The sequence below is a fragment of the Polypterus senegalus genome, chromosome 1 (genome assembly GCF_016835505.1).
Source record: "Polypterus senegalus isolate Bchr_013 chromosome 1, ASM1683550v1, whole genome shotgun sequence".
NCBI classification, from domain to species: Eukaryota; Metazoa; Chordata; class Cladistia; order Polypteriformes; family Polypteridae; genus Polypterus; species Polypterus senegalus.
In genome coordinates this window covers 25,368,180-25,394,914 of record NC_053154.1, presented here as the reverse complement: position 1 = coordinate 25,394,914, position 26,735 = coordinate 25,368,180, and the positions used below count along the sequence as shown (strand labels likewise).

Below are 26,735 nucleotides of genomic sequence, written 5' to 3'. Positions count from 1 at the left end.
TTTCTTCTCACAGATGAAATTTTTTAATTTTATTAGTTCATCTGAAGTTATTATTTTCCATTGTAAACTGCTGAATAGCTTTTTCAAAAGGAAACGTGATGATTTTTGTGATAAGAGTTCATCAGCGCACCCCTCATGGTTACGTTAAGATGTATAATAGAAAAATTTCAAATAATTTAACGCATCTTTTGGTTACAGCTATCAGCCATTCTTTTCAATTATTGTGAAAATGGATCACTGTCAGAAAGATCAATGCTTTTTGTAATTTGTTTCTCTTGTAGGGGAAGCCGACATTGTGTCATTGCATGTGGAAGCTTTGATAAAGGCTGGTGTCAAAGCTAAAGATATTGCAGTTATCACTCCATATAATTTACAGGTGAGATTTATAACAAAACAGTATAGAATATAAAGAATCATTTTCTTTAAAGCCTAAGTTTTCAAGGAACAATTTGTAAATATATAAGTACAGTTCACATCTGTTCTTCCTGCTATGTGGTAGGATGCCAAAGGTTTGGGCAGTGCCCCTTCCTAAAAAGTGGGAATTTGAATAGCAGGTTAAAAAGTAAAATGTAAACATTGGTTAAGTGATGCGGGACTGAAAAATGTCAACCAATCAAAACATTGATTCATTAATTGTGACATGGAGTTGGAGTTTTTTAAGCGGTTTTGGGAATTAAGAAGAAACTAGCCTTTTGCATAATTCCAGTGGTTCACAGGGCACACTCACTGACTGTCTCCCATATACATATCCTGAGTTAGTTTGATTTCGCAGCTACCCTAAAGTGCACATATTTTAGATGGGGAGGAAACCCGTGTACCTGAGGAAGCCCATGTGAGATTTTAGCCGTAAAGTAGTTGGGGGAGGCGGTAATGCACATTGACATTTATTTTACTAAAAAAAAGTTTTGCCTTCACTAATGGTGTCCTGAGAATAGTGCTACTTAAATAAAATGTTATAGCATAATTCTACAAATTATGTCAGACAACACCAAAATGTAACTTGCTGCCTGATAAATTGCTTAAGTAAGCCCTCTGTCCTTTGTGTGTTTGTAAAATGTCATGTCATATCTTTGTCATCTCGTGAGTTGTTTTGAATACTTTCTGTATATCTCTATCTGCAGCTGAAGACCTCAGGTGCTACTGTATTTGTTTTTCTTACACTATGATATTTGCAACATTATGTAAGGGTAAGGTAATTACAAGTAATGTAAAGACTTTAATTTGTTGACAGATAGAGGCACATTTGATCTTAAGATCTAAAAGACCTATGCTTTTAATTTTTACCCCTCTACAGTAAAAACATTTTGAATATGACATGTTATTGGCCTAAGTTAAAGAGTCACTTTGCTGTTCTGGCATTTCATTTTTGCTAATGTAGGTACAGTGTAAAACATTAACTAGCCATGGTCTTTTCAATTCAGCCACAACAGTTCACTACTGAAAAAAATGTAATGGTGTGCAAATCCTGCCTCTGTTGATGATGCTTACATTTTCCTAGTTAACTGTTCTTGGAAGCTGTCTTATAATTTGCCTGGCAGCTTTCTGACATTATATGATGTGTTTAAATTTCACAAATTTCTAGCTGCAGTCAACACCTGGGAATTGGACAAAAGCAAAGAAAGCTTTTTAATTCTCTGCTCATGCAAACGTGGTGCTTTATGAACACCATTACTTTATATTATTCTTTGCTTTTTTCTGTCAGTTGATGCTAACACTTACCTTTTTTATACACAGGTTGATATGATTAAAGAGCGGCTTGGTCAAAAGTATTCTGATCTGGAAATTAAATCAGTGGATGGCTTCCAGGGAAGAGAGAAAGAAGTTGTAGTGTTGTCATTAGTAAGATCAAACAGAAAAGGTCAGCAATGTGACACCCACTTTTATATTCTTGTTTTTTAAGTGATTGCTTTGTGGCACTTGTAGTCAATACTGCACTCTTCCATAAAAAGACAGCAAATTGTTTTACTAACCGTCCATTTCAGTCTTTTGCTAGTGCTGCTTTTCACTCTTAGTTATCCATCACATTATTTTTAGTTCAGAAAGTGAACAGTAAGGTACAGTGCCATGCAAAAGTTTCGGCACCCTTGCTTAAAATGTCTGTTACTGTGAATAGTTAAGTGAGCAGAAGAGGAACTGACCACCAAAGGGTGTAAGGTTAAATGTGACACATTTCTTTGATATTTTAAGCAAGATTACATTTTTATTTCCATCATTTACAGGTACAAAATGCCAAAAAAATTGTAAAGAGTCTGAAGCAAACGTTTGGGCACCTGACATGGTCAGTACTTAGTAACTCCCCCTTTGGCAAATATCACAGCTGGTAAATGCTTTTTTCAGCCAGCTAATAGTCTTTCAGTTCTTACTTGGGGTATTTTTGCCCATTCATCCTTGCAGAAGGCTTCAGTTCTTTTGATATGTGTCCGCAGATTTTCAAAGATGTTTAGCTCAGGAGACTGTGAGGGCCATGGTAACGCCATCAGCTTGTGCCTCTTGAGTTTCGACTCATTACCTTGTTGTAGGATCCATCCTCTTTTTAACTACAACTTTTTTTACAGACAGTGTGAAGTTTGTTTCCAGAATTTGCTGCTATTTATTTGAATCTATTCTTCCCTCTACCAATGACATGCTGTTTGTGCCACTGGCTGCAACACAAGCCCAAAGTATGATCGATCCACCCCCATGCTTAATATTTGGAGAGGTGTTCTTTTCCTGGAATTCAGCAACTTTTTTTCTCCACACATATCTTTGCACATTGTAGCCAAAAAGTTCTGTTTTAACTTCATCTGTCCACAGGATGTGTTTCCAGAATGCATCAGGCTTGTTTAGATGTTCATTTGCAAGCTTCATGCACTGAATGACTCTACCATGGAGGTCATATTTGTTCAGGTGTCTGTGCACAGTAGAACAGTGCACCAACACTTCAGAGTCTGCTAAATCTTCCTGAAGGTCTTTTGTAGTCATACAGGGGTTTTTATTCGCCTCTCTAGTAATCCAACAGGCAGTTCTTTCAGAAAGTTTTCTTAGTCTTAAAGACATCAGCTTGACCTGCACAGTTCCTGTTAACTGCTGAGGAAACAGCTACCTGAAAATGGTTTGCTATATTCTTGCAGCCATCTCCTGTTTTGTGAGCATCAGATATTTTATTTTTCAGAGTGCTAGGCAGCTGCTTAGAAGAATTCATGGCTGCTGATTGTTGGGACAAGGTCTGAAAAGTCAGAAAATGTATACAAATTTGCAATTTTCTTCACCTAGGATTTCCTAACTAGAACTGTGAACAAGCCATAGCCCTAATGAGCTAATGAAGGTCTGAGACCTCAAATATCTTGGGGTGCCCAAACTTTTGCATGGTGCTCCTTTCCCTTTTTTCACAGTACAATTGTACAGAACAAAACCAATACATTAATCTTGCATAAAATGCTGAAAAGGAATGTGTCATCTTTAACTTGATGTCTTTTGGTGATCAGTTCATCTTCTGCTCACTTAACTATTCACAGTAACAGACATTTTAAGTGAGGGTGCACAATCTTTTGCATGCCACTGCAGATAGTTTTTTTGTTTATTTATGCATTTATTTAATATGTACAAATACATGATAGACACTAATAAATTGATTACATTTTCATTTTCTCTGGAAAAGTATTACTATTACCATAGTTTATAACTGTTTTTAGCTCACTGACAAAACTGTATACAGTGCTCGTTGTTTCCATGTTCTTTTTCTTTAGTTCCTTCCTTAGCAGTTCAGTTTTTAATTATCGACCATTAGTTTTTATTAACTAACTAGCAAAATACCCGCGATTCGCAACGGCGAAGTACTGCCTTAAAATTTTTATTAAGAAGAAAATTAAACCTTTTTAAACTGAGGGAAAATATACCAATACTTATTTGTTAAGGATCTCTTTGTATACCACATTGTGAGTTCGGCCCTCCAGTTGTAATATTTCCAAGCTGTGCGCTGAGCTTACTCTTGAGCATGCAACATACAGTTGGCCATGTAAACAGTAATCTTGTTTCAAATTTCAAATCTGCTGTCATAATTGGTTTGAGTTTCATAGTTTGTTTCAACAACGACAGTATTTGTAGAACTTGTGTTGAAGAGACATTCGGCATCTGTCAAGCGTTGTAAGTATACAACCTGTTTCATCGATAACTTTACATCCAGCTTTTAAGAGTTTAAACATTCATAAACATCAAAGTGTCCACTACTGAAATCGTCACCTGTCAATCTAAGATGTTTAAGAGGTATTGGCGTTTGTCAAAAGGTGTAAAATATTTTGCCATTTCGGTACACATGAAAGCGCCAACTGAACAATTCACCGGCAGCCATCAACTCACATGCAGATGCATAGGTGAAGGGCTTAAGCATTTCACTCTTCTAGTGCTCCTGTGTAGTATAATTATCTCCTGTACCGTCATCAGTCCACACCTTGAACCTGTCCCAGTCATTCAATACATAAGACACAATGTTCCTCAAGAGTGAGCCTGATATGGCCGTGCAATATGTAACAAAGAGAATGGAAAAGGTAGGTGCCATCTCCGGGCATGGAAACCACTCGGTAAGTGACAGTTCTTTGATCGATGGTGATCACCTCGATAGACATGTTAATGGGGGTACGGTTGGAATGATAAAGGAAATTGGTACCTGAACAATGTAAAGTAAGTCTAAAATACCTACACAATAACTATAATCGTAATAAATGAACAATAAAACAGCGGAGAAGCCATGGATTAAATAAAAAGGCTGTAGTTATCAGCAGGGAGACGTGAATCCCGTGGCGAAGCAAGGAAGGGAATGTAGAGACTGGAGCAACGGACGGCCTTATATAGGCAGACATCCAACAACGTGGGAGGCGTTGGGATGGGGGACCCAACGCCGTCTCACACGGTGACCGAGCTGCAGGCTATGGACGTATATATGTACGTAAGTAGGATTCAGTTGGTGTTGGAAACCCGGGTACCAAATTTCTTGAAGATGGGCCCATAAGTAGCAAAGACCGTTGAAAAGTTCAATATGGCGGCCAACAGTGGCATCATACCACCGAAATAAGTACCAAATTTCAGCCTTCTACCTACACGGGAAGTTGGAGAATTAGTGACGTTGGAAACTTCAATATGGCGGCTGATAGTGGCGTCATACCACCGAAATAAGTACGTACATCGGTTTCGGTTAGCGCCGGGAAGCCGCCTACCAAATTTCGTGAAGATGGGGCCATGAATAAGAAAGCTCAACATGGCGGACGTTGTCGACCGTTATGACCGTTACGCATAGAATTTCGAAATGAAACCTGCTTAACTTTTGTAAGTAAGCTGTAAGGAATGAGCCTGCCAAATTTCAGCCTTCTACCTACACGGGAAGTTGAAAAATTAGTGACGTTGGAAAGTTCAATATGGCGGCCGACAGTGGCGTCATACCATCGAAATAAGTACGAACATCAGTTTCAGTTAGCGCAGGGAATCCGCCTACCAAATTTCGTGAAGATGGGGCCATAAATAAGAAAGTTCAACATGACGGACGTTGTCGACCGTTATGACCGGTACATGTAGAATTTCGAAATGAAATCTGCTTAACTATTGTAAGTAAGCTGTAAGGAATAAGCCTGCCAAATTTCAACCTTCTACCTACACGGGAAGTTGAAGAATCAGTGATGAGTGAGTGAGTGAGTCAGTGAGGGCTTTGCCTTTTATTAGTATAGATAATAAATAATTTTTTGGTCGATATTCAGTGATGAAATATTAAAGCACTGTCCCGAAGCAGAGTCCAATCACACACACACACACACTCAGGGCCAATTTAAAATCACTAGTTAGTCTAATGTCTTTGGGAATGTTTTAGGAAAAAAGTCTGGAAAACCCTGTAGGAAATGTGTATGATGTCAGAAGATAAATTGACTGATTGAGGGTAATCAGTCAGGTCATTATCAATTTTGTCTTTGGTGACGCAAGACATCAAAAAAATAATTAGTTCCCACTTTATCTGGTAGTTGAGTCATGGCAACTGGACTTCTTTCTTGTTAGGTAGATACGTTTCACTGCTCATCCAATTTCACCTGGATGACTGAGAATCTTCAAAGACATAGTTCCCACTTTGATTTTATTACTTTTCTCTGTAGTGGGATTTCCTGCCATTAGACTTTCTATATATCAAAGTAACTGAAGCACGCTCACTTTAAGAAATAAAATAATACAATTGATTGATAAATCCAAGAATTATGGAAATATGATATTTATTGACATAGAAAACAGGTCACAAGGTAGACAAGACTGACAAACATGTAACACAAAAGAGGCTGTCTGTTTACCGGCTGTTCAGAGTTCTAATTTATCTTGGCACAGATAAACAGTTTTAGGAATCTTCTTGCATTGGAACGCAATGTTGGTTTTTGCGACATGGCTGTCCGTTGTCCTTGATGTGGTGTGATGCTGCCTTTCTTATCTTGCTATTAGGCTCAGTGTTGTGTCTTCTGCAGTTTCATAAGGAAAAGCATTACTCTTTCTGGCAAGAGAGTGTGGGCACTAAAGTTCTCTACTTGATGCAATGCCAGACTTATCAGACTGGACTCATTTACTTGCACAGAATTTGGCTTAGAAAAGTGAAACTTGTAACTAGTTCAGAACATCTAGCTCCAAGGCTCTATAGCAAGATGCCTCCGAGCCAAAGAAAATTGTGAGATTTTTGCTTCACAGAGAGTGGGTGGTTACTTGCTCCATAGAGAGTGGATTGTCAGCCTACAGTTCTTCCAAAAAGACAGAGGAAATGAATGAAGCTAGTTTTACTGGATGGTGTAATCTCTGGTGATTGTTTTATAGTCATCTCCAGTTATAAATTCAGTGCCTGCTTATAGTTTTATTATTTTTGTCCCTAACATTTGGACAGATTTCAGTTTTTGGAACATTTGAAGATCTAAGGTTAAGATTTGGAGTGTAAGGTGAAAGGCATTCTGAAATATAAGATGGAGCGAGATTATGTAAGGTTTGCCATAAGTAGTAGTTTAAAGTCAATTCTAAGTGGCACGGGTAACCAGTGTAGTGACATCAAAATTGGAGATGTGCTCTGATTTTCCTTTCCTAGTTAAGATTCTCGCAGCTGCATTCTGCACTAGTTGAAATCGATTGACGTCTTTTTTGGGTGGTCCACAGAGGAGTGAATTACAGTAATCTAGCCGACTGAAAACAAAAGTGTGAACAAATTTTTAAGCATCTTGCATTGTTATAAGGGATCTAACTTCTGCTATATTTCTTAAGTGAAAAAATGGTGTCCTAGTAATCTGATTAATATGTGATTTAAAATGTAGGTCAGAGTAAATAATTACCCCTAAATTGTTTACCTCTGTCTTGACTTTTAAGCCTAATAGATCAAGTTTATTTCTAGCATTAACACATACAGCATATTAGTTGTGTCATAAACTAATAAAGTACTAATCAATTTTGTATTAACACACTGAGCAAACCTTCTACCTGCATAGTAACCAAACAAGATAACAAGCACCTTATACACGTCACGATTGGATTCAAGTGTTTTACTCTGTGAAGTTCAGTATCTATGGATAAGCTTTAGATCATGATGGTTTTAAGTAGTAAATTAATAGACTGAAGTTCTTTTCTGTTTTATGCTGATCCAAGAGTTGCGTGTTCACATTTTAAGTAAGCTAACTAAACAGTTAAATCCTGTCTTGACATGACTTTAACTCCTCAGCAAACCTGCACACCTGATAACTCCCTTTGAGTGCTTTATTATTATAGTACACTAAGTGTGTAAAGTTTAAGGTTTTGTGTAAGTGGGTAAGTCTGTGTTGCAGGGGTGCAGGCATGGAGTATCATGGGATTAGAGCAATGCAGATTTTGGCAAATGCATATTGTAATTTTACAGGTTCTGTAAGAAATTGACTGACAAAATTAGGCTTCTTTAAACCTCTAATTGGATCTAATCTCTCTATTATAAAAAAAATCCTACAGAAAAACAGTAGGGCGATGAGACATGATCGTCACATTAAGATCATGGAAGATATTTAAAAGGCCCATGAGACTAAAGAGATTGGCCACGGAGCGTCTCACGGGGACCTTAAACATTGTTTGTGCCAAGAGCTTGACCCAGGACCGTCTCGCGATGATGTAGAACATGAGATTCTTGCAAGACACACCTTACTTACAACCAAATAAGAGCACGGGCAGCAACACACTCAATCGTGTTTTGACTTTGAGCACACACAGGTCCAGGGCTCTCAGCTCCTTATAAAGCGTATAAGGACAATACGTTATAAATGAAACGTAGACGACTAAGTGAAGAAGAAAGCAGGATGGAGAAAAGAGACTCAAAAGCATTGGAGAGACAAAAAAGAAAAAGAATAATCTATGTGCAAATTCAGAAACTAAGGAAAGTAATTATCAGCCCAGAACAAGTAGAATTGAAAAAAAAAAAAGCACGAAAGAGATTATGAAAGCAGTGGAATTCGAAAGGCTCAAAAAAAAAAAAAAGTTGGAGCGATACACGTGGAGAAAGTTAAAGAATATGAAAGTAGGAAAAAAAGAAAGTAAAGATCGCAGTAGCGCAAAACAAACGGAAATTATTACTCGAAAAAGGGAAAATAAACACTACAGACCTGGGGCCTCATGTATAACGCCGTGCGTAGAACTCGCACTATAACATGGCGTAAGCACAAAAGCCAAAATGTGCTTACGCACAGAAAAATCCAGATGCAGGAATCTGTGCGTACTCCAACTTCCACGTTCTTCCGCTACATAAATCCCGATCAGCGTGAAAACTAACGCCGTGCATGCGCTTTATGTAACGCCCAACTCCTCCCAGAATTACGCCTCTTTGAATATGCAAATGAATATAAATCGCCCTTAAGCTCAGCCTTCTGTGAAAAGACAATGTGAAAAGCACGGGGAAAATATAAGAATTTCAGCGAATACCAAGTGGAGGCCATGGAAAAACATACTATTTGTTCAAATAAACCGCGATATAATCAACAAAAGGAAGTTGATTGAGTGACATAGCGTGTTAGGGAAACTTGAACGCTCACCTGTACAAAATCGCACAGTGCCGGAAATAAAAAAGAAGTCACATATCAAAGTCGCCGTGAAAAGCCGAGTTGTAGCCCACCGTCTGAGTGTCATATGAAAGCTTATTAGGGTACAGAGAAAAAAAGGCACACAGTGGGGAAAAAGCACGAAATGTCAACTTCAATCTCGACATTTCCACTTTAATCACGTAGTTTATTTAGTCATTAAAGTAGAACATCATAAACTTCATCTTAAAATCGTTTAATTAACCAGTTTCTCAAATCGCATTGTAATTAAAGTAGCACGTTAAATGCTTTGTTTTGTATTTGATCTTCTATGTTCCTATGTGTGTGAATCACTACCTGCTTCTTAAACCGGCTCTCTTCCTCCAACTGGACACAGAATCCATTACATTCGTGATATTACAGCTCTCTGAATAACTAAAATACTGAGATGTATACGTGATATAATTTTCATGATGATAGGACTTAAAGCATGTTATGAAACATGTGTTTCACTTCGATGAAATAATTTATTGCAGCAGTACTCGGGGGCGGCTCTAGGCTTGTGGTGGCACTGGGCAGAGGAAGAATCGGTGCCTCCTTCGCCCGCCAATGTCAGTAAAGTAGCTTATGCACGGTGGATGGCCTCGTCCGTTGCAGGGCTCTAGAGTGCGACCAATTTGGTCGCACGTGCGACCTAATTTCTCAATGGTGCGACTGAAAAAAATCAAAGGTTGCACCGGTGCGACCAGCCGTTCGAGGGGGAAAAAAAAACTAAACTCCGTGACTCTTAAAGTCTCCCTGTTATTCAACAACAGACACACATTAGGCCCATATCGTGGTCTAAACCAATCAGAGATAGTGAAGGGCAGATCCCGCCCCCCCTCTGGTTGGCCGTGGTCCAGATATTCCTGTACGTGTGTGTACGTTTGAAAATGCATGTGATGCAGTCAGACAGAGAGAGGTGAGTAGCCCATCAGGTAAACAGTGGATGTAGCCGCGGATTATGAGAGAAGATGAAAAGAACGATTGACAGCTTTTTCGTTAAGAATGTTAAGTTAGGGCCTGATCCGTCCGAAAATCATAACCAATGCTCTGACACGGAGCCATCAACCTCCCAAGTTATAGCAAGCCCTGGTCCGGAGACGGCATTAGATAATGAGCCACATACGATCGAGTCCGAGCCCACTGAAATTAAAAGGGGTAAAGTGTATACATTTCGAAAAGAGTGGCTTGACCATTTTCCCTGGCTAAGATACAGTAAAGCCGATAATATAATGCACTGTATTGACTGTAAAGAGTGTGGGAAGACCATGGCCGGCAGTAGTGCATTTGTGACTGGTTCTAATACATTTAGAATTGAAACGCTGAAAAAGCACAATGCATCTATAAAACACATTACATGCCACGATAAATGCACTGCTCAAGTGTCCCCTCTCCCCGCTGCCTTTCAGCGGCAGGCAGCAGCAAACAGATCATCAGACGAGGCAGAGATGATAATTAAGTTTAGCGTTGCCTACAATATTGCAAAAGAAGAACTTCCCTTCACTAAATTCAAGTCCGAAATAATTCTTATGAAGAAAAATGGCTTGAACGTAAACCCGACGTACAGCAATGATGTCGCGTGCGCCCAATTTATAGGAGTCATTGCAGATACATTGGAAAAAAAAGACGTCTGTGCAAATTGCGAACAGTGCGTACATGGCATTCCTGATCGATGGAGACACAGATATCGCCACAAAGGAATGCGTCATTGTGTACGGTCGTATCTTGCGGAGAGGAAGACCGGTGAATATACTTATTGGACACATTGAGGTCGAGCATGCTCATGCCCAAGTTTGGAAGATTTTGATGCTAGAGAGAGTGTGGCCAGCTGGTTTAGTCAAGGCCAAAGATCAAGAAGGCCAAACTACAGGAGTTGGCCATCCGAGGGGCATGTGACTGCAATGGAGGATAGTCCATAAGACATTGAGCCATGAGATGTTCAGTTTGAAGCCCTTAAAACACTTAATTTAGATTTTCTTTTTAGTTAATTTATCTTGAGATTTTTTAAATTTAAATTTCAGCTCAGTAAAGCACTTTAAGCACCAATACTTTTCAGTAAGTTACCTTTCTTGTAGAATTGTGCTTGCCTTCAAATAAAGAACTTTATATTGACCAGATTGTTAGTTAATCATTTACAAGTCAATATTGCCTATATGGACAGCGATTAAAAAAAAAAAAAAAAAATTAAATAAATAAATAAAGTGAACTTGTAAAACTGTGGTGTTAAATGTGATGCGGTTGAAAATTTAGGTGCACCAAACTTTTGTTAGTCTAGAGCCCTGCGTTGCAGACACTGCATAGCCGCCTCGTGCTCATGACACAAGCATTTAACTTTGGCCGAAATTTGTCGCTGCGTTTTTAGCTGTGTTGTTATTTTCTCTTTCTGTACTATATTCAATATATGTTGGCGTAGCCGTCTCTGCAGTCAGTGCTTTTCTTTACCCAAGTAACTGATCGCCACACAATCGGCTCTGTAATAGAAGTTAAGCCATCTGTATCAATCAATCAATCAATCAACATTTATTTATATAGCACATATTCATACAAAAAATGTACCTCAAAGTGCTTTACAAAATGAATAGAGAAATAGAAGACACAATGAAAGATAAACATAAGTCAACATTAATTAACATAGAATAAGAGTAAGGTCCGATGGCCAGGGTGGACAGAAAAAACAAAAAAAACTCCAAACGCTGGAGAAAAAATAAAATCTGTAGGGGTTCCAGACCAAGAGACCGCCCAGTCCCCTCTGGGCAATCTACCTAACATAAATCAAACAGTCCTCTTTGTATTTAGGGTTTTCATGGAAGGACCTGATGATGATGGTCACGTAGACTTCTGGCTTTCAGTTCATCAATGTTGGAGCATCATGAAGCTTTGAGTAGGTGGTGGTGGTGCAGGCCGCCACCACAAAGAAACCGGAAAAAGAAACAGAAGAGAGAGTAGGGGTCAGTATGGATTTTGGAGCCACTGTGAATAATTATTATGAAGAATTGAACATACAGAGTATCAGGATTAAGTTAAAGTGAAGTTATAAAAAGGCCATGTTAAAGTAATGTGTTTTCAGCAGTGTTTTAAAGTGCTCTACTGTATTTGCCTGGCGAATTCCTATTGGCAGGCTATTCCAGATTTTGGGTGCATAACAGCAGAAGGCCGCCTCACCACTTCTTTTAAGTTTAGCTTTTGGAATTATAAGGAGACACTCATTTGAAGAAGATCTAAGGTTACGATTTGGAATATAACGCGTCAGGCATTCCGATATATAAGATGGAGCGAGATTATTTAAGGCTTTATAAACCATAAGCAGTATTTTAAAGTCATTCCTGAATGACACAGGCAACCAGTGTAGTGACTGTAAGCTTAGCGCAGATTCTTCAAAACGTTTAAGGAACATTGAAATATCTTCGTAGTACATGTTTAATTATTCTATCCTTCACGACACTCCCAGTGAAGAATATAGATTATTTTAATGAAGTTAAAGTTTTATCTGTATAATTTAATAAACATATTTTGCTGCATTTCACCTTAAAAATGATATCATCATCATATGTAAATACACGCTTTATAAAGTGGCTCAGGTTGTGCGATATTATAACTGTAGTGCAAGTTTACAGTGGGGTGATTGTACTTATAAGTCCTAACAGTTCTACAAGGTGCAATTGATTGAGTGCATTTAAAGTTCTTGGAATGAAACTGTTTCTGAACCGCGAGGTCCATACAGGAAAGGCTTTAAAACGTTTTGCAGTGGCTGAGACAGCGTGTCCTTGAAGCTGTATACCAATAATTCTCTTTCCGATCAGCTGCTGCTGTGATTCACACTCCGATACAGTGATATAAATACTCCGAGTCGTGCAGTGAGAGTAATATGGAAAAAGATGATCGGCTGTGGCAAATCCTAACGGGAAGAAGAAGAATACTAAAGCAGTTAGTTTCAGTGTATTTAGGAAAAACATACAGAGCAAGATACATAATACGAAAGCAGAAAAAAACGACAGTGTCAAAACAAAGAAAGTAAACATTGCATTAGCACAATGAAAGAGAAATTATATTACTTGGAGAAATAACGAAAAGGCGAATAGAGATCGAATATATGGACATAGGTGATATATCAGAAATACGTAAATATTGTAAGGCTTTGAAGTTTAAGTCAAGAGAATTTCAAAAACGGAGTTAACCTCACATGCATTTAGTGGTTACTTTGCAAAAAAAATTATTAACTGCTGATGATGTCGATCGTTTTGTCTGTGCTGAAAATCCAAACAGAGAAACCTATCCTGAATTATGGTACAAAGTCATTAAACACATCTCACTGACTTCATTATAAAGATTCAGCATATTAGGACTCAAAAGATTCCAAATATTGTTTTTACAGAAGTTCTGAAATAAAAGTGAAACTAATGAAATTGCAACAGTTCAAAGAAATAAAAAATCTTAAAAGTGTGTATCCTGAAAAACAGGGGTTGGCGAGCGAAGTGAGCAGGGGGCTTCGCCCCCTAGTTATTTATAAAAATAATTATGTATGCTATTGGTGTTGATAGAAGCAAGGCTTCAACTTGAAATTGCATTTAATTGCCTAAATTACAGTTTAAGTGAGTAAGTGCCCAGTTTTTCTAGCTGATACAGACAGAAGATTTCAGGGCACATTGCATCAGTAAAAGTCAAATTCAAATTAGAGCCTGTCTTTCAATCATAATTTGCAATTGCAAAATTAATTATTACTAAATAGAACAGTTTTAAAGCTGTCTTCACTGAGGTATCCCTACCTTTCTGAGCAGTTAGAGAACCCAAAGATACTTCAGTATCTTGTGGAGATTTAATATTCATCAGGACCTAGTAAGAAATGCATGTTTGCTTGCTTAGTGAAGCATTTTATTCCAACTAGGATGAACCTCATGATTACTTTTAACACATTATTCCTAAAGAAACAGATATCTTATTTGAATTGTTTACAATTTATAGCGAATGAAAAGGAGCCTGAGGAGCGTAAGTGGAATTAATTTGAGGTTTATCTAGATTGGAAGTATTTTCTTTCCATGTGATTAAAACCTGCCTTTTATTGCTGGCTCTTTAGTTGTTTTTACGAGGACCTGCATATATGTGTACTTCTCACCATTATTACATAATTGTATTATCATGATTCTTTTTTTTCCTACCACAAATACTTTACAAAATTGTTTGAATTCATTATTTTATGTTCATATGTTACAAGTCACTTTACATCTTCCTTGGCACCTGCAGTGCTAATGTTTATGCCAGCGTAGGGCAAGACAGAGAACATGCTTAAGTGCAGATGTAGAGAGCAAGATTGTAAAGAAGAGAAAAGCATCCTGAAAACAAATATTTCACATTTAAAAGCACCTCTCTCAGTGTTTAAACACCAGCTGCATCACTCAACAAAAGGCATGTTCCAGTCATGCACCTAACCCGTTACACCAGTGAGCCACAAAGCTGCTCATCTTACCAGCTATAATGGATGCTGGAAACTTCAGCCTGTTGAGTTGGTGGCTCTTCCATATTAATTAGGCCCATTGATTTGGCTGGTCTTTTAACATATTGTGAATGCGTTTGTGGATCTTCCAGTACACTCAATAGCAGCATTGCTAGCATTTGCTGTTGAGCATTACTGAAATTTGCAATGCAGATGTCAGACTAGTAAATGTTTTGAAATATAATATGTTAGCTGGCATTCCTGGCTGCAAAAGGTTAACATTAGGAGAAACCTGTCTGAGGAAGACTGCTTAAGTGTATTACAGGAGCCAAAGCATTGCGTGCAGTGCAGTAGGGCACCTGAATGGACAGGAGTCAGGAGCTCAGAGAATTCATGTACAAAAAATATCATAATGAGGTGGCCACTGGATGGGAGGTGCACAAAGGAGTACAATCTGATATCATCCCTACTATAGATATATGTTTCTAAGTGTTTATCTATACTAATAAAAGGCAAAGCACTCACTCACTCACTCACTGACTCATCACTAATTCTCCAACTTCCCGTGTAGGTAGAAGGCTGAAATTTGGCAGGCTCATTCCTTACAGCTTACTTACAAAAGTTGGGCAGGTTTCATTTCGAAATTCTACGCCTAATGGTCATAACTGGAAGGTATTTTTCTCCATTAACTGTAATGGAGTTGAGCTGGAAAGGCGTGGGGCGGAGTTTAGTGTGACATCATCACGCCTCCCACGTAATCCGTGAACTGACTGTCAACGCAGTGCGTAGAAAACCAGGAAGACCTCCAAAAAGCGCTTAAGAAAACATGCATTATATAATTGAGAAGGCAGCGAAACAATAAGAAGCGAGCGAGTGACATATACAACCATATTCATGAGTTCTGCTACTTCAGAAAGAAAGCAAGGTGTAAACATAAACTTTAAATTAAGTTCATAGACAGGCTACCGCTGGCGTTTCACATGCCCACAGGTAATGCGGGATACAAGTTTAATAAACGAGAGTTTTGATCACTTTGTAACTAAGTTAAAATTGCAGGTGAAGGGGTGTGCTTATGCAAATTCCGAGACTGTGTTTGTGGGGATTGACAGTTAAAGGCGGGTGGGGAGTCACGTCATCATCTCCCTCCCATTTACCTAATTTCGCTCTGAGCTGAGCTCCGTGGCTAACGCCGTCTTCCGAAGCAACTTCGTCACACTGCCACCAAATACTCACAGAAAAATCCACAAGTTAATACACACACTGTCTCTAGAGTTTCTCCACACTGAATCCTCCAGGCACTACTTACAAAAGGTCACATTGACAATCGTGTTACGTTATTTTTAAAATCTTTCCTTTTCTTAGCACAAGCACAGCTGAGAAGCTTCGATGCATGTGCTCCATAACGCGTTAAAAAATAATGCATTTAATCACACTTTGCATTACAAGCAAAGGGAGCTTTTGTCAATGCATGATTTCCTGGTACACGATTACATTGATCAAGCGCATCCCGATTCATTTTACCCTCGCACCACCTTAGTTTGAGAAGAAGTATGAAAAATATGAGGTTAACACAGAAAAACAGATCACCAATTCAAGCTTTATGAATAATCGATTAAGCCATCAATAATTGTTTTGGTAAAGCCATCCTCCTTCCATTTTATAATTTTTCCGCCACTAGCCATGATTAAATGAGCGGTAAAAAGTAAGAGCAAGCGAGGGTGACTTATTTAGGCAGGAATATATATGACAGCAACACTCATGACAATGTCAATCATGTTACGTTATTATTAAAATGTTTCCTTTTCTTTTCATTACTTCTTTAACACACTACTTCTCCGCTCGTAGCGGGTATTTTGCTATATATATAATATATGAATTACCTCCAAAGAGCTGAGACTTTTGATATCATGAGCGTGTGTACAAAATGGGTCTCCTGCCCAGCAAAAGTCGAGCAGCCAGCGCGCATAGCTGTGCCGGCCTTTGAGGCGCTGACTGCGCTTCTGCCTTAAGTCAAAGTGAGCACTTTTAATTTTTTCATCCTCCCCTGCGCTATAGCCCAGACAAGTGCAAACACGGGACCCCTTTTCTACACCACGGCAAAATAATATTAAGGCGATTCACACTTTCTTTTGCGATATCGATTATGAGGTCCTCAGCACGGATTATGAAGACACACACGAGTGGAGGACTGACAGTGCCATCACAGCCGATTAATGGCGGGGCGTCTCACCAGTCTACACAAGACCCACGCGACTGTCCCCAAAAGGTGATCATAGCGTCAGCGAACACATCTCTCTATACTATATAAAAGAAAAAGGCAACTTTCCTATCTTTACACCTTTTATCCCAAACCAAAGCCTTTCTCTCTTAACACTGCAGAGGACACAAAACTAATTTTCTTTAATTGCGGTAAGGCACATTACCAGAGGCACAAATTTGAGCGTTCACATAGAAAATGTAATTTCTATACCACAGCCGTCGTGTAGCGCCTTTCAAAAGGGATCTACTACCGAGAGATGATCCATATACATTTTAGCTGCTGTTAGTTACTTACCTGTTGTGTTACACAGTCTTTAAAATGTAGTTTACCATAACCACTCCAGTAGTGCTCAATGTACCTGTACTTCTTAAAGCGTTAATGTTTTACTGTTTAATAACTTATAGACTATATTTTATTATTTTTCCCTTGCACTCGGTGACCAAAGCTATACACACACATATAGACACATACAAACATACACACAAGTATGTGTATATATGTGTGTATATATATATATATATATATATATATATATATATATATACACACACACACACTAACTAGATTATATATATATATATATACACACATACATACATACATACACACATATATATAATTTGTGTGTGTATATATGATGTATAGGTATATATATATATATATATATATATATATATATATATATATATATATATATATATATATATATATATGTGTGTATATGTAGATATGTATATAGATATGTAGATATGAAGATATGTATGTGTATATATATATGTATGTTTGTGTGTGTGTGCACGTGTGTGTGTATATATATGACAGCAGCAATCCAAGCTGTGAGAAAACAGTAAAAAGGAGGCGTGTCAGATGTCGTGGTACATTTTCTGATGCAGCTAGACGAAAATAACTTTGTGACGCTGCCACGAAATACACAAAACAATTACTTTGACAATCATGTTACATTATTTTTAAAATGTTTACTTTTCTTTTTCATAACTTCTTTAACACATGACATTGCTGCTGCTGGTATTTTGCTATATATATATATATATATATATATCACAGCGACACTCATAACAATGACAAAACAATTACATTGACAATCATGTTACGTTATTTTCAAAATGTTTCCTTTTCTTTCTTTCTTTAACACACTACTGCTCCGCTGCCAAGCGCGGGTATTTTGCTATATATATATATATATAGATAGATAGATAGATAGATAGATATGAGAACAACATATATATATAGATAGATAGATAGAGATAAATATATATAGATAGATATGAGAAAAACACTCATATCAATGACAAAACAATTACATTAACAATCATGTTACTTTATTTTTAAAATTTTTCCTTTTCTTTTTTGTACTTTCTTTAACACATTACTTCTCTGCTGCGAAGCGCGGGTATATATGTGAAGTTTGTGTATATATGTGAAGTTTGGAGTCAGTAATACAGGTAGTCTCCTTTTCATCAGCTGAATGTGAATTATTATAATCTCACTTATACTAGTTAAATTATAGTGGCAAAAAATTAAAAAGACTAATTGTTAATTTAAATTGTTTTTATGACAACTATCCTATATTTAAAAGAAATGTTAATATTTCCACAAACTGTTGGCCGTGAAAACACAGTGTAACCCTAAGAGGTATTCAGAGTTTCATTAAAGATGCAGTATCTGGTATATTTTTATTAAAAAAATATAAACTAACCTATGATTGTTTGAAAAAGGAGACTTTAAATCACATAATAGCATTATTAGTGAAAGACAGTTCAGCGCCTCAAAGTCCACTGGGTTTCTTAGAATTGAACAATTTAGGTTTCTTCCAAAGCCTGAAATGTCCTTTGTATTGTTTAGTTTAACACTAGAATTACCAGAGCCTACGAAAAAACTCGTAATTCCGTCCCACCTTAAACTGCTTCTTAAATCCCTTCACACCTCTCTGCCAGCGTCCTTTGTCTCTAAATGTGCTGATAAAGAGAAGCTAGGAGCAGCCAGCTATTCCATCCCCCCACCAATTTAGAACGTGCCCGAACTTCTCTCAGCTCATGCCTTGATTGAGTATCTGGGAGTGAAGTGGAGTTTTAGAGTGGAAATAATAGATCGTTGTTTGGAACACACGCATTTCATGTCTGTTCCGTTTCTACAGTAATCTGTGTCAACACATTGTTAAAACAGAAACGTTTTTTATATTCTAGTAGTAGATGACAAAATGTAGGCATAAACTATATAATGTATGAAGCCTGAAGTCCAAATAGCAAAGAAACATTTTCACAAGAATAACACAGTTGCGCTTTTATTCAAAAATATAACTGCAGAAACAAAAAGCCGCCTTAACATGCGACATTGACACCAGTTTACGATAACTGCCTCTGTGGTTCAATAGACTCAGCCCCCGCTTGGGAATCAAGGAGTCACGGGTTCGATCCTGCACCACTCCATTTTGAGAAGTAAACTGCTCTTATTCTTACTGTTTTAGAATAAAAGCATACATTTGATTTCAGTCTTTAACAGCCGGTGCAATTTATGATCCTTGTAAAGGTTAGCTTTTTTTTTATTCACTTTTCATTCTCTCAGTCGCGTTCAGAATCAATCCATACAACCCCATCTGACACGGCTGTTTTCACTAAAGGCGCTATAGCTCTGCAGTGTACCACGATGCATACTAACGCCCCCAAGACACCCCGGTTCTGACACACAAGCGCTGGCGAAGCTGCCTTCTTCGTATCTCACCGTCACTTGCTTTTCTTTTTATTCAGTTTTATTGAGTGTTCCTGCCAGTCCCGCATGTTGCTGTATGCTTTTTCTTTTGTACTCCAGGAGATGCAGAGGAAAGAATGGTAAAGACCAGTAACTTCGGCTATATGCAATCATCAGACACTCCCCATCTGCCCGTGTCGTTCAAACACAGGAACATATATTGGTGTAAAAGTATAACAAAAGTGCACTTTTATTCAAATGCACTTTTTCCATCGCCTTTTCCTGTAAGAAGTAATGTCTCTCTATGCTGTGGTTTCTATTACACACCTGAAAGAAAGAGACAATACATGTGAACATATCCAGCATACAGCAACATGCTGGGACTGGCAGGAACACTCAATAAAACTGAATAAAAAGAAAATCAAGTGACGGTGAGATCTGAAGGCAGCTTCAGCGCCTGTGTGTCAGAACGGTGGGGGCGTTAGTATGCATCGTGGTACAACAGAGCTATAAGCGTCTGTATTCTGTTTCTTTTGTACTCCAGGGCACGCAGAGGAGAGAATAGTAAAGAGCAGTAAGTTCGGCGCTATATGCAATCATCAGACACTCCCCATCTGCCCGTTGTTTTGTTATACTTTTCAATACTTTTATACTGCTCAAGCGGGCATGCTCAAAAAATACACGTGTAATGCCACGAAAAGTGCACGCAGACACTTCATTTCGCAAACAAAACAAGTGCACTTTTATTCAAAACTACCTGTATAACCGAAGAAAAAGAAAGCAAGTTACAGTAGGCGATTGATATGACAGCTTGCATGGTGCAATGCTAAGAAGTGCAGATTTTCATTCCGTGCTATATAAAATCATCACATTCAAATATTAACAGTTCCCACACACCCAAGGACCGTCCTTCCTACATTTACGACCGTGTACTTGTTGCGTGTACACACCTCTCTGTGCTATGGTTTCTATTACACTGAATGAGCACCTGACACTGTACTTTCTTTCCTTGGGGAAGGTCCCGCATCAGAGAATTTCCAGTTCCTGCATAAATTCACACCCGATCTGGCGCTGTTCGTTTTCAAATAATATTGCATTATTGCGATTATATTTTCACATATATCGTCTCTTTCTTTCAGGTGTGTAATAGAAACCACAGCATAGAGAGAAGTGTGTACATTGCTTCTTACAGGAAAAGGCCATGGAAAAAGTGCACTTGAATAAAAGTGCACTTTTGTTATACTTTTACACCAATATATGTTCCTGTGTTTGAGCGACACAGGCAGATGGGGAGTGTCTGATGATTGCATATAGCGCCGAAGTTACTGGTCTTTACCATTCTTTCCTCTGCATGTCCTGGAGTACAAAAGAAAAAGCATACAGCAACATGCGGGGACACTCAATAAAACTGAATAAAAAGAAAAGCAAGTGACGGTGAGATCGAAGAAGGCAGCTTCGCCAGCGTTTGTGTGTCAGAACCGGGGTGTTTGGCGTTAGTATGCATCGTGGTACACTGCAGAGCTATAAGCGCGTCTTTAGTGAAAACAGCCGTGTCAGATGGGGTTGTATGGATTGATTCTGAGCGACTGAGAGAATGAAAAGTGAATAAAAAAAAGCTAACCTTTACAAGGATCATAAATTGCACTGGCTGTTACAGACTGAAATCAAATGTATGCTTTTATTCTAAAACAGTAAGACTAAGAGCAGTTTACTTCTCAAAGCGGAGGCGCAGGATCGAACTCGTGACCCCTTGATTCCCAAGCGGGGGCTGAGTCTATTGAACCACGGAGGCAGTTACAATAAAGTACTGTCAATGTCGCATGTTAAGGCGGCTTTTTGTTTCTGCAGCTATATTTTTGAATAAAAGCGTAATTGTGTTATTTTTGTGAAAATGTTTCTTTGCTATTTGGACTTCAGGCTTCATACATTATATAGTTTATGCCTACATTTTGTCATCTACTACTAGAATATAAAAAAACGTTTCTGTTTTAACAATGTGTTGACACAGATTACTGTAGAAACTGAACAGACATGAAATGCGTGTGTTCCAAACAACGATCTATTATTTCCACTCTAAAACTCCACTTCACTCCCAGATACTCAATCAAGGCATGAGCTGAGAGAAGTTCGTGCACGTTCTAAATTGGTGGGGGGATGGAATAGCCGGCTGCTCCAAGCTTCTCTTTATCAGCACATTTAGAAGACAAAGGGCGCTGGCGGAGAGGTGTGAAGGTTTTTGAAGCAGTTTAAGGTGGGACGGAATTACGAGTTTTTTCGTAGGCTCTGGTAATTCTAGTGTTAATGCAGTTTTGTAAGTGCCATTAAACTTATCTATTTTTGTGCTTAAAACATAACCTTACACTTGTCTCTTTTTAGGGGATGTTGGTTTTTTAGCAGAAAACCGGAGGATCAATGTTGCTGTCACAAGGGCTCGAAGGCATCTTGCAGTAGTTTGCGATTCACGCACTATTTGCCATCACAGCTTTTTGAAATCACTTGTTGATTATATGACCAACCATGGAGAAGTCCGAACTGCATTTGAGTATCTGGAAGACATTGTACCACAGAACTATTCACATGACCCTACTCAGGAACAGAAAAAAGAACCGATGATGAACAAAGATCTCTTGGGCCAGCAGGGTAAAAGCTCTCAAAGAAGCCTCAATGAAGGAGATAAGGGAAAGGCCAAAAAAAGGGAGAAAAATGCAAAATCAAATAAATTTAATGATAAAAATAATTATATTACAGATAAGTTGTCCAAAACCACAGAGTGCCTTGAGATTAGAGATAACTATGCTGAACTAAAAGCAAAGATTTTAGAGTTCATCAACCAGCCTCACGAGGAAAAATTAGACTTCCCACCATCTCTAAATTCTCATGACCGTTTGCTGGTGCACCAGATTTCTGAAGAGCTTGGCCTTAACCATGAAAGCAAAGGCGAAGGAAAAGACAGATATATTACAGTTTCAAAAAACATTAACCTTAGAATGGAACAATGCACAGAGGGCAAAGAAAAGGAAACCGAACCACTTTCTAAAGCAATGATTGATGAGAATGTCCAAGCTGAAATACCATGTACCTTAAAAAGTTCCACTCAGACTGATCTGAAGGCTCTTCACTTTGAAAGACTTCAGCGAGAACAACAGATAGTAAAGCCAAATCAAGAAGTGAAACCAGCTATGCAGATAAAGTGCTCAAAGAAAATCAAAAATACAGAAAAGGGTGGGTATTAAAAAAGTGTATACTATTTAATGGTTAGCATTTTTTTTATTTATAAATGCTTAAAAGTTGTTAAATCGTACCATATTAGCCCAATGTGAGGTTTCTCTATTAGTTTATTAAATAGTAATATAGTACATTTAGAAAATTTAAGGTAAAATATTAGAGTTCAAATAACAGCATATTAATAAGAATCCAATCCGTGAGTTTTCTTTACAAGTGGCGCTGAGCTTATCTCACCAGTCTTCCATATCCTAAACAATCGTCTGTAGTGTTTTTCTGGTTCTTCACCTATGTCCCACTCTTGTAGGTCTTGCCTAAAACACTTACAAGGGCTACCCAGGGGTATCTTTTTTAGATGTTAAGATTGCTACATCTGGTTCCCGGCAGCACAGTGGCCCTTCTCCAGAGTGCTTGCAGAATGCAAGAATGGCATTTTGTGTTCAGTAGACGGCTAGTGACCACAGGTGTTAGCAGGGATTTAGACTGTAAACAAAGAGCTTTTTTTACTCATGATTTATGATTGTGTCTGTTGCATAGTAGATGGGTTTATCTGTCTGGGGTAACCTTCAATCTGTGTTTTCCAGAAACATGTGTATCTGTTCATTTTGTTTTTCTTGGAAAACAAGTGTAAGTTGGTTGCCATAGGAAAAAGCATTACCAAAATTGGGCTCCTGTGGTCATTTGTTTAACATCAATAAGGAGCCTCTCCCAGAGGATAGATTGATATGACACTGCTAAAGCAAAACCTGGGGGTGTTTCACAGAGATAAGGATACTAGGTGCACCATATAACCTGGTGGGCCACTTGTATCTGCTGCATGAGCTTGCCTCTTGCAAGACCATGGGTTTGGTTTCAGTGCCACAAATGTAAGCAGAACAGATTTAGACACAATAAAAAAGTGACAAAAATTTTCTTGTGAGCTAGTTGTCTGTGATTGATTTAACAAGCAGGCTTCTGATTCCGAATTTCTGATGCTATATGATTTTAATCTTATTCATTTCACAATATTTTTTAGGAAAGGCTTCAAATAAAGGTGGACCTGTAGAAACTGCATTGGCTGATGCTGACTTTGATGAACTAATTGCAGCTGTTGTTAAAGCGGACAGTGTCTGTGCATTTATAAAATGCAAAGCCAGCGTTTTGACGATAGGGCAATTGTGCTTACACTGTAACAAGCGTTATTGCCTGTCTCATCATATCCCAGAGGTAAGAGAATTCCATCCATCCAGCCATCCATCCATTTTCTAACCCACTGAATCCAAATACATGGGTTTAAAAAAAATAGTGTCAGTCAATTGCAGATACTATCAGTTCACTCCTTAACTGTAACTAATAAAAGCACTATAACACAGTATCTGTTTAGTAGAAATGGTGACAGCATATTACAACCCTTGGGCCAACATATAATAGGTATATACCAATGTGAAATGATACATAGCTTAAAAAAGCTTGCTTTAATCATAATGTCAGAACAAAAACTAAACAGACTGTTTGTGGTCTTTTCTTTTTGACTTGCATAACATAAAAACCTCTTATGCATTTTTTTTCTTGGAAAAAATATTCTTTTTTAGAGAAACATGATTCTGCCAATAAAATAAAAAGATGGAAAATAGTTTAAGGTTGGTATTTTTAAATATTGAATCCTTAGGAATACATACAGAATTTTTAGAAAACGTTTTATTCATGATTCCCAAAGACAATGTGATTTTCATGAAGATCTTTTGCACGAAAAACTGGCATCCTTTGCTGGTTTTCTGTTGTGAATTTATGAGAGCATGTTTAAAACTAATGACACCCATAGCATATTCACAACTAATACTACAGCATGCAAAGGAGCAGTAAAGGACAGCATTGTCAAGCAGCGTTTAGCACTGCTGTCTAACAGATCAATCATCCTGGGTTTGAATTCCGCACTTATTGTCATTGTGGAGACACATCCCAAAGACATACCGTGTTAGGCTATTTGGGTATATTAATCCATATGTGTTTTAGTGTATTTATGTATAAGAGTGTTTTTCTCTGCGATGAACTGATGACTATCCAGGCTTGATAAACCAGGAATAGGCCTCTGTATCTTAACATCCTGAATTAGATTAAACAGGTTTTAGAATGCTATCTTAAGCACTAACACATTGTAGTGAATATATCAATAAATTACAAGCACCTGGTTTTACATATATATATATATATATATATATATATATATATATATATATATATATATATATATATATAATATATACACAGTGAACCCTTGACTTATGAACTCAATTCGTTCACGAGGGCTGCTTGTAACTCAAGTTGGTTGTAAGTCAAGACTATTTTTCCCATAAGAAATAATGGAAATACCCATAATGAGCTCTGAACCTCCCACAGCAACACTTACTTAACCTTTTCATAATAAATAATGGTTGTATAATGTGCATAATTAACCAAAACGCCAATAGTTTTTCTAATGTGCTAACCTAAAAGTTATAAAAAGTGCTTTGCCTACCAGAAACAACAATTTCACACTGTACTCGCCATTTAATTTGACATCTTTGGGCTGCAGGAAGGGAGGAGGAGGAGGAGAATGAAACGGAAGGTGGTTATTGTTTATAAGGAGCCTCCTTATGCAAATCTTTTCTTTGTAAAATTGTCAAGATGGTGGATTTCGACATGCTGTACATATTAGCGAGATCGGTCACGAGCGCCACTCTTATATTTCCGCACAATTTCCTTCTTCATTTCGATTGTGATCGCAGTTTCTAAAGTTAATAATGACAGTAGTTGAGCACTCAGTTCAAAGCTGGTCGTGTTGTGAACTGCTGTAATAATACACTCCAAAGCATGCCAGTGCTGACTCAGCCTGATTACATCATCATGTGCCGCGCCAGCCCGCTAGCTAACATCCCTTAACAATCGCTTTCTTTACCTTTGTTACCTTCTCTTCCTTCCTTAGCAATTATGCGTCTTGCTTGCCATGGTCTTAGTGAATTATATATATACAAACCGGATTCCAAAAAAGTTGGGACACTAAACAAATTGTGAATAAAAACTGAATGCAATGATGTGGAGATGGCAAATGTCAATATTTTATTTGTAATAGAACGTAGATGACAGATCAAACGTTTAATCCGAGTAAATATCATTTTAAAGGAAAAATATGTTGATTCAAAATTTCACGGTGTTAACAAATCCCAAAAAAGTTGGGACAAGTAGCAATAAGAGGCTGGAAAAAGTTAATTTGAGCATAACGAAGAGCTGGAAGACCAATTAACACTAATTAGGTCAATTGGCAACATGATTGGGTATAAAAAGAGCTTCTCAGAGTGGCAGTGTCTCTCAGAAGCCAAGATGGGTAGAGGATCACCAATTCCCACAATGTTGCGCAGAAAGATAGTGGAGCAATATCAGAAAGGTGTTACCCAGCGAAAAATTGCAAAGACTTTGCATCTATCATCATCAACTGTGCATAACATCATCCGAAGATTCAGAGAATCTGGAACAATCTCTGTGCGTAACGGTCAAGGCCGTAAAACCATACTAGATGCCCATGATCTCCGGGCCCTTAAACGACACTGCACCACAACCAAGAATACTACTGTAAAGGAAATCACAGAATGGGCTCAGGAATACTTCCAGAAACCATTGTCAGTGAACACAATCCATCGTGCCATCCGCCGTTGCCAGCTGAAACTCTACAGTGCAAAGAAGAAGCCATTTCTAAGCAAGATCCACAAGCTCAGGCGTTTTCACTAGGCCAGGGATCATTTAAAATGGAGTGTGGCAAAATGGAAGACTGTTTTTTGGTCAGACGAGTCACGATTCAAAGTTCTTTTTGGAAATCTGGGATGCCATGTCATCCGGACCAAAGAGGACAAGGACAACCCAAGTTGTTATCAACGCTCAGTTCAGAAGCCTGCATCTCTGATGGTATGGGGTTGCATGAGTGCGTGTGGCATGGGCAGCTTGCATGTCTGGAAAGCCACCATCAATGCAGAAAAATATATTCAGGTTCTAGAACAACATATGCTCCCATCCAGACGTCATCTCTTTCAGGGAAGACCCTGCATTTTTCAACAAGATA

General features: G+C 38.1%; 1 protein-coding gene across 3 annotated transcripts in view; it reads left to right on the top strand.

Moving 5' to 3' along the window:
* ighmbp2 (immunoglobulin mu DNA binding protein 2) overlaps positions 1 to 26,735 on the top strand; it is an 87,863-nt gene that overhangs the window by 55,224 nt on the left and 5,904 nt on the right. For all 3 annotated transcript variants that reach the window (XM_039744821.1, XM_039744830.1, XM_039744840.1), the window contains exons 12-15: positions 282 to 376; positions 1,735 to 1,858; positions 21,821 to 22,666; positions 23,682 to 23,872. In XM_039744821.1, the coding sequence (XP_039600755.1) occupies positions 282 to 376; positions 1,735 to 1,858; positions 21,821 to 22,666; positions 23,682 to 23,872 (1,256 nt within the window). The remainder of the gene's footprint in view (positions 1 to 281; positions 377 to 1,734; positions 1,859 to 21,820; positions 22,667 to 23,681; positions 23,873 to 26,735) is intronic.